Source organism: Oryctolagus cuniculus, chromosome 6 (genome assembly GCF_051225735.1).
Source record: "Oryctolagus cuniculus isolate XC-2025 breed Fujian yellow rabbit chromosome 6, ASM5122573v1, whole genome shotgun sequence".
NCBI lineage: Eukaryota > Metazoa > Chordata > Mammalia > Lagomorpha > Leporidae > Oryctolagus > Oryctolagus cuniculus.
In genome coordinates, this window is record NC_142872.1 from 79,515,785 (window position 1) to 79,533,647 (window position 17,863).

The 17,863-nt window shown below is 42.0% G+C and overlaps 1 protein-coding gene and 1 long non-coding RNA gene across 5 annotated transcripts in view; one reads left to right on the forward strand and one right to left on the reverse strand.

Moving 5' to 3' along the window:
• LYPLA1 (lysophospholipase 1) overlaps positions 1–7,427 on the reverse strand; it is a 32,733-nt gene extending 25,306 nt beyond the window's left edge. For 3 of the 4 annotated variants that reach the window (XM_070074998.2, XM_051843290.3, XM_089334574.1), the window contains exons 1-3: positions 6,972–7,065; positions 6,213–6,244; positions 391–456 (exon numbers count right to left, since the gene is read on the reverse strand). In XM_070074998.2, coding sequence (XP_069931099.2) covers positions 391–456; positions 6,213–6,244; positions 6,972–7,040 — 167 coding nt within the window. In that variant the 5' untranslated portion in view covers positions 7,041–7,065. 4 annotated transcript variants of the gene reach the window in all.
• On the forward strand, positions 7,208–12,582 carry LOC149126196 (uncharacterized). The gene is made up of 3 exons (XR_016235653.1): positions 7,208–7,474; positions 10,501–10,567; positions 12,304–12,582. It is a non-coding gene; the product is annotated as an uncharacterized LOC149126196 (long non-coding RNA).
• The last annotated feature ends 5,281 nt before the right edge of the window (positions 12,583–17,863 follow it).

Consider the following 17,863-nt stretch of genomic DNA (forward strand, 5'->3'; position numbering starts at 1 on the left):
ACAGTGCATCACATTGCCTCTAATCAACAAAATTTGAGTGTTTTCAACATGATAAAGCTTTCTCAAAAATCTTACATGTAAATCTCCTTCAGATATACTCCCACAGACATCTTTAGAACATTGCAGATATTTGTATATCTACAATAATTTTTCTGGCTTGAAGTTCAACTGACCTCCAAGAGCAATCTTTTAAGTTTCTCAACAACAGCACCAAAAAAGGAATAAAAATTAAATTTAATCAACATTTTCAAGAATTTTACTAATCTTTATTTTTAAACTGAATAAGACAAAAATAAATTACATTCAAATGCTTTTCTGAAAAAGTAAAGCTATCACAATTGTTGGTCTCCAGATTTTGAACTTAAAAAAAAAGAAATTAGAAATACTCACGCATGTGGGCAGATATATTTGATATGTGAACTTCTGATACCTGCAAAAGCTTCCGCCCATCCATGCCTGGGGAAAAATTATTTTGATGACTCTATTAGATACTGTTTCAACTCCTAATAAATTAGTAACAGAGTAAAACTTTAAAAACTGGTGAGGACAAATGTCTTTAAAACATCTAAAAAGTGTAGACCACTAATGCTGTTAAAACACCACAAACCCAAAAACAATTCAAAGGCTGTTACTTAAGCTTTAGTTAAACATGAACTCTGAACAGCAACGTGTGTGCCTTCATATATTTCCACAGAGTTTATAATTTCCAAAATATAGATTTTTTAAAAAATTTTTTACAATCTCAGAAATATGTGTTTATAAAATAGGAATGACAGATACTATCATTACATTTTCTTAAAGCTTTAAAGCTTTATTTATTTGAGAAGCAGAGCTACATAGAGAGGGAGACAGAGAGGTCTTCACTTCCCAAATAGCCGTAATGGCAGGCGCTGGGCTGATTTGAAGCCAGGAGCTTCTTCCAGTTCAGCCACGTGGGTACAGGGGCCCAAGGACTTGAGCCATCTTCCTATGTTTTCCCAGGACATCAGCAGAGAGCTGAATTGGAAGAGGAACAGCCAGGACACGAACTGGCACCCTTATGTGATGCTGGCACCACAGGCAGAGAGGCTTAACCTACTACCACAGCGCTAGCCCCGATATCATGACATTTTTTTAAGGATTTACTGTATTTATTTGAAAGACAGAGCTATAGAGAGACATACAGCCATAGAGAGAAAGGTCTTAAATCCGCTGGTTCACTCCTCAAATGGCTGCAACGGCCAGAGCTGAGCTTATCTAAAACCAGGAGCCAGAGCTTCCTCCGGGTCTGCCATGCAGGTGCAGGGGCCCAAGGACTTGGACCATCTTCTACTGCTTTCCCAGGCTATAGCAGAGTTGGATTGGAAGTGGAGCAGCTGGGACTCAAACCGCACCCATATGGGATGCCAGTGCTGCAGGCCAGGGATTTAACCTGCTGCGCCACAGCCCCAACCCCTATCATTACCTTTTTTTTTTTTTTTTTGACATGCAGAGTGTACAGTGAGAGAGACAGACAGAGAGAAAAGTCTTCCTTTGCCGTTGGTTCACCCTCCAATAGCCGCCGCAGCCTGCGCACCGCGCTGATCCAATGGCAGGAGCCAGGTGCTTCTCCTGGTCTCCCATGGGGTGCAGGGCCCAAGCACTTGAGCCATCCTCCACTGCACTCCCGGGCCATAGCAGAGAGCTGGCCTGGAAGAGGGGCAACCGGGACAGAATCCGGCGCCCCGACCGGGACCAGAACCCGGTGTGCTGGCGCCGCAAGGTGGAGGATTAGCCTAGTGAGCTGCGGCGCTGGCCCCCTATCATTACATTTTATACAAAAGAAAAAAACTTAAAGAAAGTAACCAGTTTTTAAATATCTCTACAGGCTTATGTTACCAAAACAATTTTAATATTCTTTACTTGTGTGTATAGGTATTCACATACCTTTCCTCATGTGTATAGGTATACACATACATATTTCAAAATAGAGAAAAGCTGAAAGAAATGTAAATTACCATAATTCTTTTAGTCAGAAATAGTTAATTTTTTGATGCATGGCCTTCTAATTTTTTCCCGTGAATATCAACTAAGAAAGAAAAAAAGGTTCAAAACCACCAGTCATTAGGAAATGACCAATCCAAACAATGTGAAAGAACACTTTACATACCCCAGATGGCTAGAATCAAAGAGATAATAAAAGAAGACATTAAAATAAAATATAATGTTAAAGGGGATGAGAGAATTCGGAACCCTCACACAGTGCTGGTAAAAATGTAAACGGTGTTGCCACTTTGTAAACAGCTGGCAGGTCCTCAAAAGGTAAACATGAAGTTAGGATATGACCTGCAAACTACTCCTAGACCTATAATCGAGCAAAAACTCATGCACAAATGTTCTCAGTACCATTAGGTCAAAAGTGGAAATGACCCAAAGGCCCCTCAAACGAGTAACAACATGTGGCATATCTACACAATGGAGAACAATTCACAGTAATAAAAAAAATCTTTTTATAAAAAGTTTATTGGGGCCGGTGCTGTGGGTTAACAGGTGGGGCTGCCACCTGCAGCACTGGCAGCCCATGTGGGCGTAGGTTTGAGTCCCAGCTGCTCCACTTCCGATTCAGCTCTCTGCTACGGCCTGGGAAAGCAGTAGAGGATGGTCCAAGTCCTTGGGCCCCTGCATCCGTGTGGGAGACCCAGAAGAGGCTCCTGGTTTCTGACTTTGAATGGGTGCAGCTCCAACTGGTGTGGCCAATTGGGGAGTGAACCAGCGGATGGAAGATCTGTCTCTCTCTCTGCCTCTCCTTCTCTCTCTGTGTAACTCTGACTTTCAAATAAATTAAGTAAATCTTTAAAAAATAAGTTTATTTTGGTACAAAAACTTTTCAAAGTCTTACATAGATTTTTCATAACATTCATTTTCCACAGATATTTTGCAGAACTCTCATATGCATGGATTTCAATTTTTCTTGGTGCCAAAACAAACTTACCTTTTAATTCCATTTTTCTACAAATGTTTTGAAGTGCCCTAGGATATATACACATAAACACAGAAAGAGGGAAAAAAGACAGTGACAGAGGACCCAAACCCAAAGCATATATAGGACTGAGGGCACGCAAAATGGAACAAATGCAGTAAAAAACTAGCAACTGGGGAAGTTCCATGATACTGATATGAGAATTTTCACAAAAAAGCATACATTTCCTTTAAAAATTACACAGCATTATACAACAGTATGTTTAACAGAAAACTGTGTTCAACAATATATCAAAGAGATACATGTATCAAACAGCAGTACTGTTTACAATAGCCAAAATTTGGAATCAATCAAGGTGTCCATCATCAGATGAATGGACAAAGAAAACGTGGTGTATATATACACAATGGAATATTAATCAGCTATAAAGAAGAATGAATTTCTACTATTTGAAGCAAAATGGACACAACTCATGTTCAGTGAAACAAGTTGGGCCCAGAAAGACAAATACCACATATTCTCCCTTATATGTGGGAGCTAAAATTTAAAAAAAAAGAAGAAAAAAGAAATGTCTGTGTATATCAGTATTATTGCAAATATAGTTTTGTAAAACTTAATAGTTAAGAATGTTATACTACTATAGTTTTAATGATCTGTGGTTATTTTAAAATACACTGTATGTGGGTGAAATGGTCAGTTTTCCATTCAATTATTATTTATAGCCATTGTCTATAATCCTACTAATCAAGGGTCTTTTTTTTTTTACTTGTTAAACTTCTCATTCAGTGAAGTATTAAGCCTTTTTGCTGTAATATAAATTTAAAATGTTATCTCAAAAACTAAAAAAAAAAAAAAAAAAGGGAGAGGAGGGACAGAGACATTATGTTCTTAGAATTGTATCCACAAAGCACATTGATTTCAATTAAAATTAAAAATTAAAATTGTTCCAGTGTATAAAATTCATAAATATAATGAGCAGCAGGAACTGGAGGCAGAAGAGATCTACTATGTGGTTCCATATTACATGAAGGTCAAGGACAGACAAAATTCCTCTATAGTAATAGAAGACATAAAATGGTAACCTCTGGGGACCAGAGGATAACAGCTAGAAATAGAACAAAGGAAACTTCCGGGAACTGGAAATATTCTATATCTTCATCAGGTTGATGGTTACGAGTGTATTCATATAAAAATTTATCCAGCTTGAAAACTTGATTACTTTATGCCCTAATACAAACTTCAAAATATTTTAAAAAACAGCACATCCAAGCCAAAAAGGTTTAGATTGAGCCAATCTGAGTTAAGAACTGTGTATCAATTGCAAACCAGCTGACACAGTCTCCTGTACCTGATAGACTTAACCACTACCTAAGTATTCAGCCATAGTCACTGGAATTGGCTTAGTGTGGCCTGTTTTGGGTTTCCTGCTGCTCACTGCTGATCCAGACTCTACTGACTTGGGGTAAGCAATACAAAGAAATGAACTGAGGAAAATGAGCAGCTGTCCTGAGATTAGCCTGAGATTTGGGAAATTATTTTAAGATAAGATTTTAGATTATGCAGAATCACGGTCATGTACCAAGAGAAATGTGTGTGCTGTAATAATTGACACAAGTACATATTACAGCCCTACGTTAAATCCATTTTTGTATTTTCTGATCTTTTTTATGTGTTATATGTTACAGGCTATTCACCTTACTGAGATATATTACTCAATGTATCTTTTGGTGTGTTAATGACCATTAAGTTTTGGGTAGAATTAGGAACAGTATTTCACAATATGCACAATTAGCTTTGCAAACAGTATCTTACATTTTAATGTGTACAATAAGCAACGTTATGTAGCAGTAATGAACACCTGACATATTTAGCTGCCACTCCCAGACCGTGGGCCCTGACCAGACATGGTCAAGCAATCATGACACTCTGCCAAAGTGTTAGCAACTGTGCGACAAAGTGATCCAAGCAGCATTTAAACTATCAAATCACAGCATTTAAACTATCAAATCCATAGATAACAGTATAGCCAAGGTATTAAACATGGTCACTGTCAATATTTTATGTATGTTACTTGAGTTTCCATCTTTTCCACTATCTAAGTATATCATTAGAATGTTTTCTATTTCAATAATTGTGCTAATGACCTCAGGGATATCAAAATAAGCCACAGACATCAGGGTATTATTTTAGCTAATTATAGCTTTGGGAATGCGTAGTCACTAAAGTCCACATTTATAAAATCAACTTCCATCTATCTATTAGAGTCCAGAATGGAACACAGGTTCAACAATGTTCCTCAGAACATTACTACATATAATAGAGGCTTGACTTAACATGGCTGGCTAAGATGAACAACTTTATTCCCTGACACTTTACAAAGTTTATTGGAAAGGAAAGCTTTAAATCTATGGTAACCAGAGAAACAGAACAAAATTTAATGTTATTTTCTAACTGTCCTTAACACATAAATCTTTGGCTATTTTCTCCTGTCCATATCTCTCATATATACATTTAGCTAGAGATACAAAAGCTGAAGCCCACTGTGATAAAGTACAGGCACTTTAGGATGCAGATTCTCAGCAGTTCAAAGGCTTTTAGTGTTACTCACTCTTTGGAATAAGAGAGGCTGCTACAGTGTTGCCTTTCAATCATTCAATCCAATTATACAGGCAAAGCAATAGTATTTCAGGTTAAATCTTGACTATTCCTGAGTCTATGCTTATCTGTGCCCCAAAGTATTATTTCCAGTTATTACTACTCATTTCCATTCTGTGCTTTTTCCCCGAGATATGCTGCTACTCTTAATTTTATGTTTCAATCACCTAAAACAGTCTTATCCTCAATGCACACATACTCTGGCCAATAGCTATAACCCAGTGGAACAGCCTCCTCAAATGCCTTTTTTAAAAACCAACCAGTTATTTTCAACCTGCTGTGAAATTTTAAGTCCCCTGGAAAGCTCTGGGTTGCACACTGTCTCCATAGTTTCTACTCATCTCTGGTATCCAACACCCAAAGCAACTTAGGAAGCCTTTGCAACTTTAATTATGTTACAGAAGCAACAGTTAAAAAATGATAAATTCAACATGACAGGAGGAAATCTTGGGAGCTTTTAAGACAGAAAGGACTGAATCTCATCACTGGACTGTAAGAAAGATTACCAGCAGTCCTTTTTTATACAACTTTGAATAGTGTTCTTAATCAGTGAACCTTTGACCATGCAGGTAGAATAGCATGACCCCATTTCCTAACCGTTACTAGGAATGGTACCTACCCAGTATCTCCCAATCCATGAAGGAAAATTACCTAGAAGAAAAGAGGGGGAATTAATGAACAAAGCCTAAACACACACACACAGGAGGTTACACACATTTGGAAAATGGGAACGCAAGTGCTTCAAACCCAAGAACGCTTTTTGGGGTCAATCAGTTCACCTCTGCAGCCTTTTTTTAAATGGCAAAGTATGAATCAACTTCTCCCCCTTCAGTGCCTGGGAGAGTGCAAGTGAGGTTTCAGCACTCACAGGTCGCCGGTCAGCATTCTCAACAGCAGATTACCAAGTCCTAAGAGAAGTGGTCTGTCTCACCCAGACCATCAAAGCCTCACATATACACTGAAATTTTTTCCATCAGAAATAGGAGCTTCCGGGGCAGAAAATTAGTTTGAGATCCTTACACAACTTTCCTAAAAACCAGCACCTCACACGCGTTGAAGACCCCAAATCGCCAAACTTCTTTCATTTAGGACAAGGGTGGAAGGCGAGACAATGAAGCGATTTCCTCGCGGATTTACGCTTCTCTCAGCCCCAAACACGGCAGAACCAGGCGGTAGAGGCACGGACGCGCACCCCCTCCGAGGGGCGCCGGGGTTCCGGGGTCGCACCCCCTCCGCAACGTCGAGGGCCCCGCAAGGCGCAGGCCCTGCCGCACCGACCACCCGCACCCCACCCCGGCCTGCGACGCCCACCGCGCCAGGGGCAGTTGCGGGCGGCGGGCCGACTGGGCCTCTCGTACCCCGAGCCGCCGCCACTCACCGCGGCGGTGGCCTTCCGGGCGGCGGGCACGATGGCGGGCAGCGGAGCAGACATGGTGTTACCGCACATACACTGACTCGGCCGACAGCGCGTCGGAAGCGGAAGGGAGAAAGAGCGCCCGGCCTCGGCCCAAGGGCGTGCGAGCGGCGAGTCCCAGCCCGCCCCACCGGGCGCGCGCTCAGGCGCGTGCGCGCCAAGCGCCGCGCCTCCCACTCTGTGCGCGCCCTCACTCCTCGAGGCCTACTGCGCCGCCCTTCCCCCTACACGCGTCACAATGCCCGAGTTTCTCTCTCCGCCGGGATTGGCTGCGGCCCGAGGGGACCTGCCCTTCGTCGCCACGCCTCTCACGGGCACCGGGAGACTTTGCCTCCAGTCGGGTGTCGCCGCCGACCGCGGGGACCGCGCTCTCGGTCCCAGGATGGAAGCCACTCCCTGGAGCCCGCCTCAGCCTTCCGCTCGGCAGGCGCTGGAGTGAGAAGAACGCTCCCCAAGGCCGGTGCCAGGTGCTCCTTTGTTTCCCGCGTTCGGAGTCTATTCATTGAGTCCTGAGCGCCGGACTCTGAGAGGCGGGTGGGGCTGTTTCTGTGTTCCACCTTTAGGTCCACACCAGGGTGCAGATTTGGGGTCAGCTCTCCCTCTCTTTAAACAGTTGGGAAGGAGAACAGAGACTTGTCCCCAAAGTCCCCACTTTCCCGGCTGAGCGGTGTCGAAGGCACTGATTTCAGCACCAGGCTGGGTGAACCCTCTGCTGCCCATTGTGATTCGAAGGTTTGAAAGTGAGTTTATTCCGCAGATCCATTGCCAATCTAATACTTGGTACAATTCCAGAGGGCACAGGACACAGAAACACAGCCCGAAAGCCCGACCCAAGAGGAGTTGATCTTGGGGGAGACCTTTGTCAGATGGGAGGGGCTAGGGAGTAGAAATCGCTGTTTTCATTCACGGTGCATAGGGGATCTGGGGGCTCATGTATTTGGGGTCTTATTTGTACAGTTTTTATCTTTGAGTTTAAATAGAGTTTTTGGACTCAAACTGATGATTTATTGAACATGATAATGGTAGGACTCCCGTGTCATGTACTCTTACACATTTATGTAAGGGTTTTAAGTGATTTCATTGTGATATCAATATATAAAATATTTTTACTGCTTACTATGAACAAGTCTCTGTTGTGAATTTTCTCCTGATATAATATATGGAATTCCAGGGGCCAGCAATCATTCCATCAAAATTTACTTCAGTAAGTGGCGCAGAGGTCAGCTCAAGTTGAGGTGTCTTAGTTGCCTACCTGTACTTCCCAAACCATTTGCTGTTGTTCCCGCCTGATTCAGTGAAATCCCACAGCCTCTGAAAAGCCTTATTGTTGTTGTTCTTACAGTTTGAATTAAATGATCTGCCTTCCTCAAGTAAGGGAATGAAATCCATCTAATAATTGAAAAAAAGAAAATTCAAAGCTATTTAAAATTTACTAATACATTACTTAATACATTATCCCTCTTAGTAGTTTTTTTGTCTGTTCTACTTAATATGACTGGTTTAATTCTGTAATTAATACACAGTTATTCTTAAGTGTTGAAAATTAACTAAAATGTGATCCCTGTTAAACATAAGAGTGGGAATAAGAGAGGGAAGAGATGTATAATTTGGGACATGCTCAAGCTGACTTGCCCCAAATGGTAGAGTTAAAAACATACCAGGGGATTCCAATTCAATCCCATCAAGGTGGCATGTACCAATGCCATCTCACTATTCCAAGTGTTCAATTGCAGTTCACAATTGATCATAATGAAAGGACTAAGAGTCAAAGGGAGCACATAAACAAGTCTAGTACCTGCTAACACTAACCGATAGAATAAATAAAGGGGAGAGTGATCCAACTCAGCAGACTCATAGAATGGCAGATGTCCTAAATAGCACTCTGGCCTCAGAATCAGCCCTAAAGGCATTCCGATCTGGCTGAAAAGCCCATGAGAGTATTTCAGGCATGGAAAGTCAAGACACTCTGGCAAAAGATCTCTGTGAGTGAGATCCCAGTGGAAAGAACAGGTCTTCAAAGAAGGAGGTACCTTTCTCTGAAGGGAGCAGAGAACCTCCACTTTGACTATGACCTTGTCTAAACAAGATAAGAGTCGGAGAACTCAGAGGGCTTCCATAGCCTTGGAAACTCATGACTGGAGCATAGGGAGATTACTGATGCCATAGACAGGAGTGTTAATTGGTAAAGTCAACAACAGGAGTCACTGTGCACTTACTCCTCATGTAGGATCTCTGTCCTTAATGTGCTGTGCATTGAGATTTAATGCTATAACGAGTACTCAAACAATATATTTCACTTTGTGTTCTATGGGGGTGCAAACTGTTGAAATCTTTACTTAATGCATACTAAACTGATCTTCTGTAAAAAAAAAAAAAAAAAAAAAAGAAATTATCAATTCCCAACTTGACTCTCACTGGGATTAAACATGGCAATAGGTCTGATCTGATTTCATCATCATTTAAAAAAAATCATCTATTATTTTTCACTTTATGTTTCTGTGTGGGAGCAAACTGTTGAAATCCTTACTTAATGTATACTAAGCTGATCTTCTGTATATTAAGATAATCGAAAATGAATCTTGATGTGAATGGAAGGGGAGAGGGAGTGGGAAAGGGGAGGGTTGTGGGTGGAGAGACGGTATGGGGGGGAAGCCATTGTAATCCATAAGTCGTACTTTGGAAATTTATATTCATTAAATAAAAGTTAAAAAAAAATTTACTAACAAGAGGGGCAGACAGTGAAGAGTGACCTAGCAGTGAAGTCACTAGTTGAGATGTCTACTAGCATATCAGAGTACATCCAGCTCACAAGAGAGGTGATGAAAAGAAACAGGTTTCTTTAGGAAGCCAGCATTCTTAGGAAAGAGCATATTTGAGATCAAAAAGTTATGCTTTTTATCCAAGAATGTTGGCTTCTTACATAAAGCTGTTACCTTGCGTCTACTCTCATCTCTGGTGAATGGGCTGTTCAGTGGTGTTAACAAAGTGATGCCATCTTATCTAAAAGCACCATCTCAAGCCCCAGACGCCATGGTGGCCTCCTCAGGACCCAGCCTGGCTTAGGAGTCAGGGGACCAAATGGCCCAACCATCAGTGGCAACCCCAACCCCACTCTAATGAGATTCGCTGTTCCCACTTCCCTACCCGCTGCAAGACTATCACAGGACCTGCTTCCCTGCACACGTGCTGGCTTTGTCTCTCTCTCTCTCTCTCTCTCTCTCTACCGCACTCCCTTTTCACCCTCTCTCGCCCTCTCCCTCCAGCCTGCTGGGTTTCCCCCCACCCACCCAGAACTAAACCTTTCCTTTAACTTCCACGTTTGGTGTGTTTTGTGGTGGCCTTTACAAGTGAGTAGCATGGGCCTAATTTGGGCTGGTAGTAAATGCCCAGCCAGTCAGCCAGGAGTGGAAGTGTGCTCACCAAGCAATCTAGTCCTCATAAACTGACTCCATTTTCTTGGATGTCTTCCCTTCTGCCCTTCCTGGGATGTCAGCTGCCTATAAACACATTGTTGGTACAAGGAAACCGTACTTTTGGGAGTCATAGGATTCCAAGACTGGGTAAGTTGAACTGGGTGCAACTGGGAATCTTGTTTCTCTGCCCTTTGTAAGTTTCTCAAGAAAAGTGCTTAAAAATAAAAAAAGAATAAACTTCAGAAAGGTTTATCTTTATTGAAGTATTTTTTCCTTATTGTAAAAATAATCCTTCTGGTGTTCTGTTGCACAGTAGGGTAACAATACTTAACAATAACGTATTGTATATTTCTAAGTAGCTATAAGAAAGACTTTTGAGTGTTTACACTACAAAGAAATCTTGAGTATATGAGGTGATGGATGTTAATTACCCTAATTTGATCACTACAATGTATGCATGTATCAAAATATTACATTGTATCCCATAAATATGTACAATTATTGTGTGTCAATAAAAACAAAAAATATAAAAGAAGAATTACACTGAGTGAGAATCTTTGGTAAAATATGGGGAACTCAAATTTCATCCACAAGCCCTCTAAGTCCTATCTCAATTAGGATACCTATAGTTATGGTCCTATGACTAAGAACAAAATTGGCAATGCTGCATAGCCTATGTATGCATAAGATGCCAAAGAATGAGATCGTCTTGATCTCTTAAATGAAGTTATAATTTCCTACAGAAGCCCCTGGTGCAATTGACAGTTGGGAACAAGAATCATAGGAATAGTGCCATAGAAAGCGTCTATCAGAATGCCAATTAAAAGTTCTGAGATTCAGGTGTAGCTGTCATTGCATGAGAAAATGCTCAACATCTTTGTTGGGATTAGAGTTGTTTTGGAAGGTAAATGTTCAAGTCACTATTTTTTGCCCTGCATGTTCCAGCTGAATGTTTATATATGACAGTTTAAAATTGCTTTATTGTTTTTCACTAAAACTTATGGCTAATTAAAGTAACTAATAGCAAGAAATAATTCTAATTGATTAATGTTAGTAAAAGAAGAATAAATCTTTTTAAATGCTGTTGTAGAACTGCTAGAGGCTGGCACCGCAGCTCACTAGGCTAATCCTCCGCCTAGCGGTGCCGGCACACCGGGTTCTAGTCCCGGTTGGGGCGCCGGATTCTGTCCTGGTTGCTCCTCTTCCAGGCCAGCTCTCTGCTGTGGCCAGGGAGTGCAGTGGAGGATGGCCCAAGTACAAGTACTTGGGCCCTGCAGCCCATGGGAGACCAGGATAAGTACCTGGCTCTTGCCATCGGATCAGCGCGGTGCGCCGGCCACAGCGCGCTGGCCGTGGCGGCCATTGAAAGGTGAACCAACGGCAAAGGAAGACCTTTCTCTCTGTCTCTCTCTCTCACTGTCCACTCTGCCTTTCCAAAAAAAAAAAAAAACTGTTAGAATTTTTCCCGTGATATATGTTATATATGTATATATGTGTTGTATCCATGTTGTGTGTTGCATCTATGTAGTAAAAAAAGTCCCCTAAGAACTATTTTAATTGACTGGGAGATATTAAGTATTACATAAATTAAAACTATATTAAGCCATTTTCCTTTTAGTTCATAGGACTTATATAAGTCTTTGATAATTATTAACATTTGTTGGTTAAATAAAATAAAGATGTCTTTAAATTTGTCAACATAAATTAATAAATGGGTTTACTGAGCCAGTCAGGATTATAATCATGTCTGTTTGATGTTTAAGATCATAAAAATATAAATCTGTGGCCAGCGCTGTGGCGCAGTGGGTTAACACCCTGGCTTGAAGCACCAGCATCCCATATGGGTGCCGATTCGAATCCCGGCTGCTCCTCTTTTGATCCAGCTCTCTGCTATGGCCTGGGATGGCAGTGGAGGATGGCCCAAGTCCTTGGGCCCCTATACTCGTGTGGGAGACCCGGAAGACGCTCCTGGCTTTGGATCGGCACAAGCTCCAGCCATCGCGGCCGTCTGGGGAGTGAACCATGGGATGAAGACCCCTCTCTCTCTGCCTCTCCTTCTCTCTCTGTGTAACTCTGACTTTCAACAAGATAAGTAAAAAAAAAAAACTTTATAAAAAATAAATAAAAATATAAATCTAACCTGAGGTCATGTCAAAGTAAAATAGTGTTTTGTGTTTCATGATAACAATTTAAGTTGACTATGCTTGCCTGATATTTCAGTTTCCATAATTAATGTAAGTAAACTTTTAAATGTAAACAGGAAATGTAAATGAGATAGCTATTTCAAAATATAAATTTAATGATTCTTGGCTTAAATTCTATAGAAACAGTATATTTGGGTCTGTTAATATAAATGCTTTTTTAAAAAATATTTTATTTATTTGAGAGATACAGTTAACAGACACAGAGAGGGAGAAAAAGAGAGAAAGGTCTTCCATCTGCTGGTTCACTCCCCAAATGGCCACAATGGCCAGAGGTGGGCTGATCCAAAGCCAGGAGCCAGGAGCTTCTTCTAGGTCTCCCATGCGGGTGCAGGAACCCAAACACTTGGGCCATCTTCTACTGCTTTGTCAGCCCATAACAGAGAGCTGGATCAGAAGAGGAGCAGCTGGGACATGAACTGGTACTCTTATGGAATGCTGGCACTGCAGGCAGAGCACCAGCCCCAACATAAATGCTTTCATAAATTGTTGGTATGTGATAGACAATTCAAGACAATTTCAAAGTAACTAAGGGCTAAAATTCTATATGTAATAAGAATTAAACCAGAAAGAAAAAACAAAAATATAAATTTAAAAAATAAACAAAAAGTAAAAGAGAAAAAAATTTTAAAAAGAATAAAAAATGGTATATGTACTTTTTAAAAAATTCCTTGTGCTTAGAAATTTGAAAGGATTGCTTCAAATTTAAATATGAAATATAAAAACTACATATAAATTTTAAAATGCTAGTAGGTAGGAAAAATTTTAAAGGTTTTTTTTTTTGTTTGTTTGAAAGGCAGAGTTACAGAGAGAGAAAACAGAGATCTTTCATCCCCTGGTTCACTCTCTAAATATCTACAGTGGCTAGGCCTGGGCCAGGCTGAAGCTGGGAGCCAGGAGCTTCATCCAGGTCTCCCACATGGTTACAGAGACCCAAGCACTTGAGCCATCTTTTGCTGCTTTCCCAAGTGTATCAGGAGGGAGCTGGATTGGAAGTAGAGCAGCTGGGACTTGAACTAGCACCCATATAGGATGCTGGTATTACAGGATGCTTAACCGTGTAGGTCACAGTGCTGGCCCTTTTTTTTTTTTTTTTTAAAGATTTATTTTTCTTTATTTGACAGGCAAATGGAGAGAGAGAGAAAAAAATAATTACAATGTTTTTAATAAGTAAAGCTATGGGCTACAAGAGATAGATTTTGATTAGTCATAATTATCCTACAAATAACTAAAAATATATCAAAAGTTTGTAAAAAATCTTTTGTGAGATTGGGTTGATGGAGATTAAAAGAAAACTATATATGTTTCTAAAAATTAAGCTTTGGGGCCGGCGCTGTGGTGTAGCAGGTAAAACTGCCGCCTGCAGTGCTGGCGTCCCTTATGGGCTCTGGTTCAAGTCTGGGTGTCTCCACTTCCAATCCAGCTCTCTGCTGTGGCCTGGGAAAGCAGTCGAAGATGGCACAAGTCCTTGGGCCCCTGCATCTGCGTGGGAGACCCGGAAGAAACTCTTGACTCCTGGCTTCAGATAGGTGCAGCTCTGGCCATTGTGACCAACTGGGGAGTGAGCTAGCAGATAGAAGACCTCTCTCCCTCTCTCTGCCTCTCCTTCTCTTTCTGTGTAACTCTCACTTTCAAATAAATAAATAAATCTTTAATAAAAAATCAAAAGGGAGGTAATCCTCCCTAATTCTTTCTATGAAGGCAGCATCACCTTAATTTCTGAACCTGAAAAAGATGCAACAAAGAAACAGAAGTACAGACCAATTTCCCTGATGAACATAAATGCAAAAATCCTCAACAAAATTCTAGCCAATCGAATCCAACACACATCAGAAAGATCATTCACCCAAAGGAAGTTGTATTTATCCCTGGTATGCAGGGATGGTTCAACATTTGCAAATAAATCAATGTGATACATCACATAAACAAATTGAAGAATGAAAACCTTATGATTATCTCAACAGATGCAGAGAAATCATTTGATAAAATACAACACCCTTTTATGATGAAAACTCTAAGCAGATTGGGTATAGAAGGAACATTCCTTGGCCGGCGCCGCGGCTCAATAGGCTAATCCTCCACCTAGCGGCACCGGCACACTGGGTTCTAGTCCCAGTCGGGGCGCCGGATTCTTTCCCGGTTGCCCCTCTTCCAGGCCAGCTCTCTGCTGTGGCCAGGGAAGGCAGTGGAGGATGGCCCAAGTGCTTGGGCCCTGCACCCCATGGGAGACCAGGAGAAGTACCTGGCTCCTGCCTTCGGATCAGCGCGGTGCACCGGCCACAGCGCGCTGGCCGCGGCAGCCATTGGAGGATGAACCAACGGCAAAAGGAAGATCTTTCTCTCTGTCTCTCTCTCTCTCACTATCCACTCTGCCTGTAAAAAAAAAAAAAAAAAAAAGGAACATTCCTCAACACAAGGCAATTGATGACAAACCCATGGCCAGCGTCCTAATGAATGGAGAAAAGTTGGAAACATTCTCACTGAGATCTGGTACAAGCAAAGAATGTCCACTCACTCTTACCATTGTTATCAAATATAGTCCTGGGAAGTTTTACCCAGAGCCATTATGCAAGAAAAAGAAATCAAATAGATACAAACTGGGAAGGAGGAAGTCAAACTATCCCTATTTGCAGATGACATGATTCTGTATATAGGGGATTCAAAAGACTCCACTAAGAGACTATTGGAACTCATAGGAGAGTTTGGTGAATTAGCAGGATATAAAAATCAGTACACAAAAAATCAACAGCCTTTGTATACACAGACATTGCCAAGGGAGATTGAGCTTTCTAAGATCAATCCCATTCACAATAGCTAAAAAAAAAAAAAATCAAATTCCTTGGAATAAATTTTTTTTTGACAGGCAGAGTGGACAGTGAGAGAGAGAGACAGAGAGAAAGGTCTTCCTTTTGCCGTTGGTTCACCCTCCAATGGCCACCGTGGCCAGTGCGCTGTGGCCGGCGCACCGCGCTGATCCGATGGCAGGAGCCAGGTACTTCTCCTGGTCTCCCATGGGGTGCAGGGCCCAAGCACTTGGGCCATCCTCCACTGCACTTCCCTGGCCACAGCAGAGAGCTGGCCTGGAAGAGGGGCAACCAGGACAGAATCCGGCACCCCGACTAGGACTAGAACCCAGTGTGCCAGCGCCACAAGGCGGAGGAGTAGCCTAGTGAGCCGCAGCGCCGGCTGGAATAAATTTTTTTTTGACAGGCAGAGTGGACAGTGAGAGAGAGACAGAGAGAAAGGTCTTCCTTGTTTGTTGGTTCACTCCTCAATGGCCGCTGCAGCCAGTGCACTGCGGCTGGTGCACTGCGCTGATCTGAAGCCAAGAGCCAGGTGCTTATCCTGGTCTCCCATGGGCTGCAGGGCCCAAGTACTTGGGCCATCCTCCACTGCCTTCCCGGGCCACAGAAGAGAGCTGGCCTGGAAGAGGGGCAACTGGGACAGAATCCAGTGCCCCGACCGGGACTAGAACCCAGTGTGCCGGCGCCGTTAGGCGGAGGATTAGCCTATTGAGCCACGGCGCCGGCCCCCTTGGAATAAATTTAAGCAAGGATGTCAACTATCTCTACGATGAGAATTACAAAACATTAAAGAAAGAAATAGAAGAAGATACAAATGGAAAAATCTCCCACATTCATGGATTGGAATAATCAATGTCATCAAAATGTCCATTCTTCCAAAAGCAATTTACAGATTCAATGCATTACCAATCAAAATGCCAAAAAATATTCTTCTTAGATATAGAAAAAAATGATGCTGAGGGGCCAGCGCTATGCTGCAGCAGGTTAAAGCCCTGGTCTGCAGCACTGGCATCCCATATGGACACCAGTTCAAGTCCCAGATTCTCTACTTCTGATCCAGCTCTCTGCTATGGACTGGGAAAGCTCCAAGTCCTTAGGCCCCTGCACCCATGTGGGAGACCCAGAAAAAGCTCCTGATTCCTGGCTTCAGGTCAGCTCAGCTCTGGCATTGCAGTCATTTGGGTAATGAACCAGCAGATGGAAGTCTCTCTCTCTCTCTCTCTCTCTCTGTAACTCTGTCTTTCAAATAAACAAAATAAATCTTAAAAAAAAAGAAAAAATGATGTTGAAATTCATATGGAAACACAGGAGACCTTGAATAAGTAAAACAATCTTATAAAACAAAAACAAACCTGGAGGCATCACAATACCAGATTTCAAGACATACTACAGGGCAGTTATAATTAAAACAGCCTGGTACTGGTACAAAAACAGATGGATAGACCAATGGAACAGAATAGAAATTCCAAAAATCAACCCATGCATCTATAATCAACTCAAGGAGCTAAAATCAATCCCTTGAGCAAGGACAGTCTCTTCAACAAATGGTGCTGGGAAAACTGGATTTCCACATGTAGAAGTATGAAGCAAGACCCCTACCTTACACCTTACACAAAAATCCACTCAAAATGGATTAAAGATATAAATCTATGAGCTGACACCACCAAATCATTAGAGAACATTGGGGAAACCCTGCAAGACATTGGCACAGGCAAAGACTTCTTGGAAAGGACCCCAGAGCCACAGGCAGTCAAAGCCAAAACTAATAAATGGATTACATCAAATTTAGAAGTTTCTGTACTGCAAAAGAAACACTCAAGAAACTGAAGAGGCAACCGACAGAATGGGAGAAAATATTTGCAAAGTATGCAACTGATAAATGATTAATAACCAGAATATACAAAGATATCAAGAGACTCCACAACAAAAAACAAACAACCCAGTTAAGAGATGGGCAAAGGACTTAAACAGACATTTTTCTTTTTTTTTAATTTTTTAAGGTCTTCCTTCCATTGGTTCACCCCCCAAATGGCCGTTACAGCCAGTGTTGTGCCGATCCGAAGCCAGGAGCCAGGTGCTTCTTCCTGGTCTCCCACACGGGTGCAGGTGCCCAAGCACTTGGGCCATTCTCCACTGCCTTCCTGGGCCACAGCAGAGAGCTGGACTGGAATAAGAGCAACTTCGACTAGAACCTAGCACCCATATGGGATGCCAGCGCCACAGGTGGAGGATTAGCCAAGTGAGCCACAGCGCCAGCCCAACAGACATTTTTTAAAAGAGGAAATCCAAATGGCCAACAGACACATGAAACAGTGCTCAGGATCACTAGCCATCAGGGAAATGCAAATCAAAACCACAATGAGGTTTCCCCTCACCCCAGTTAGAATGGCTTTCATACAGAAATCATCAAACAACAAATCTTGGCGAGAATGTGGGGA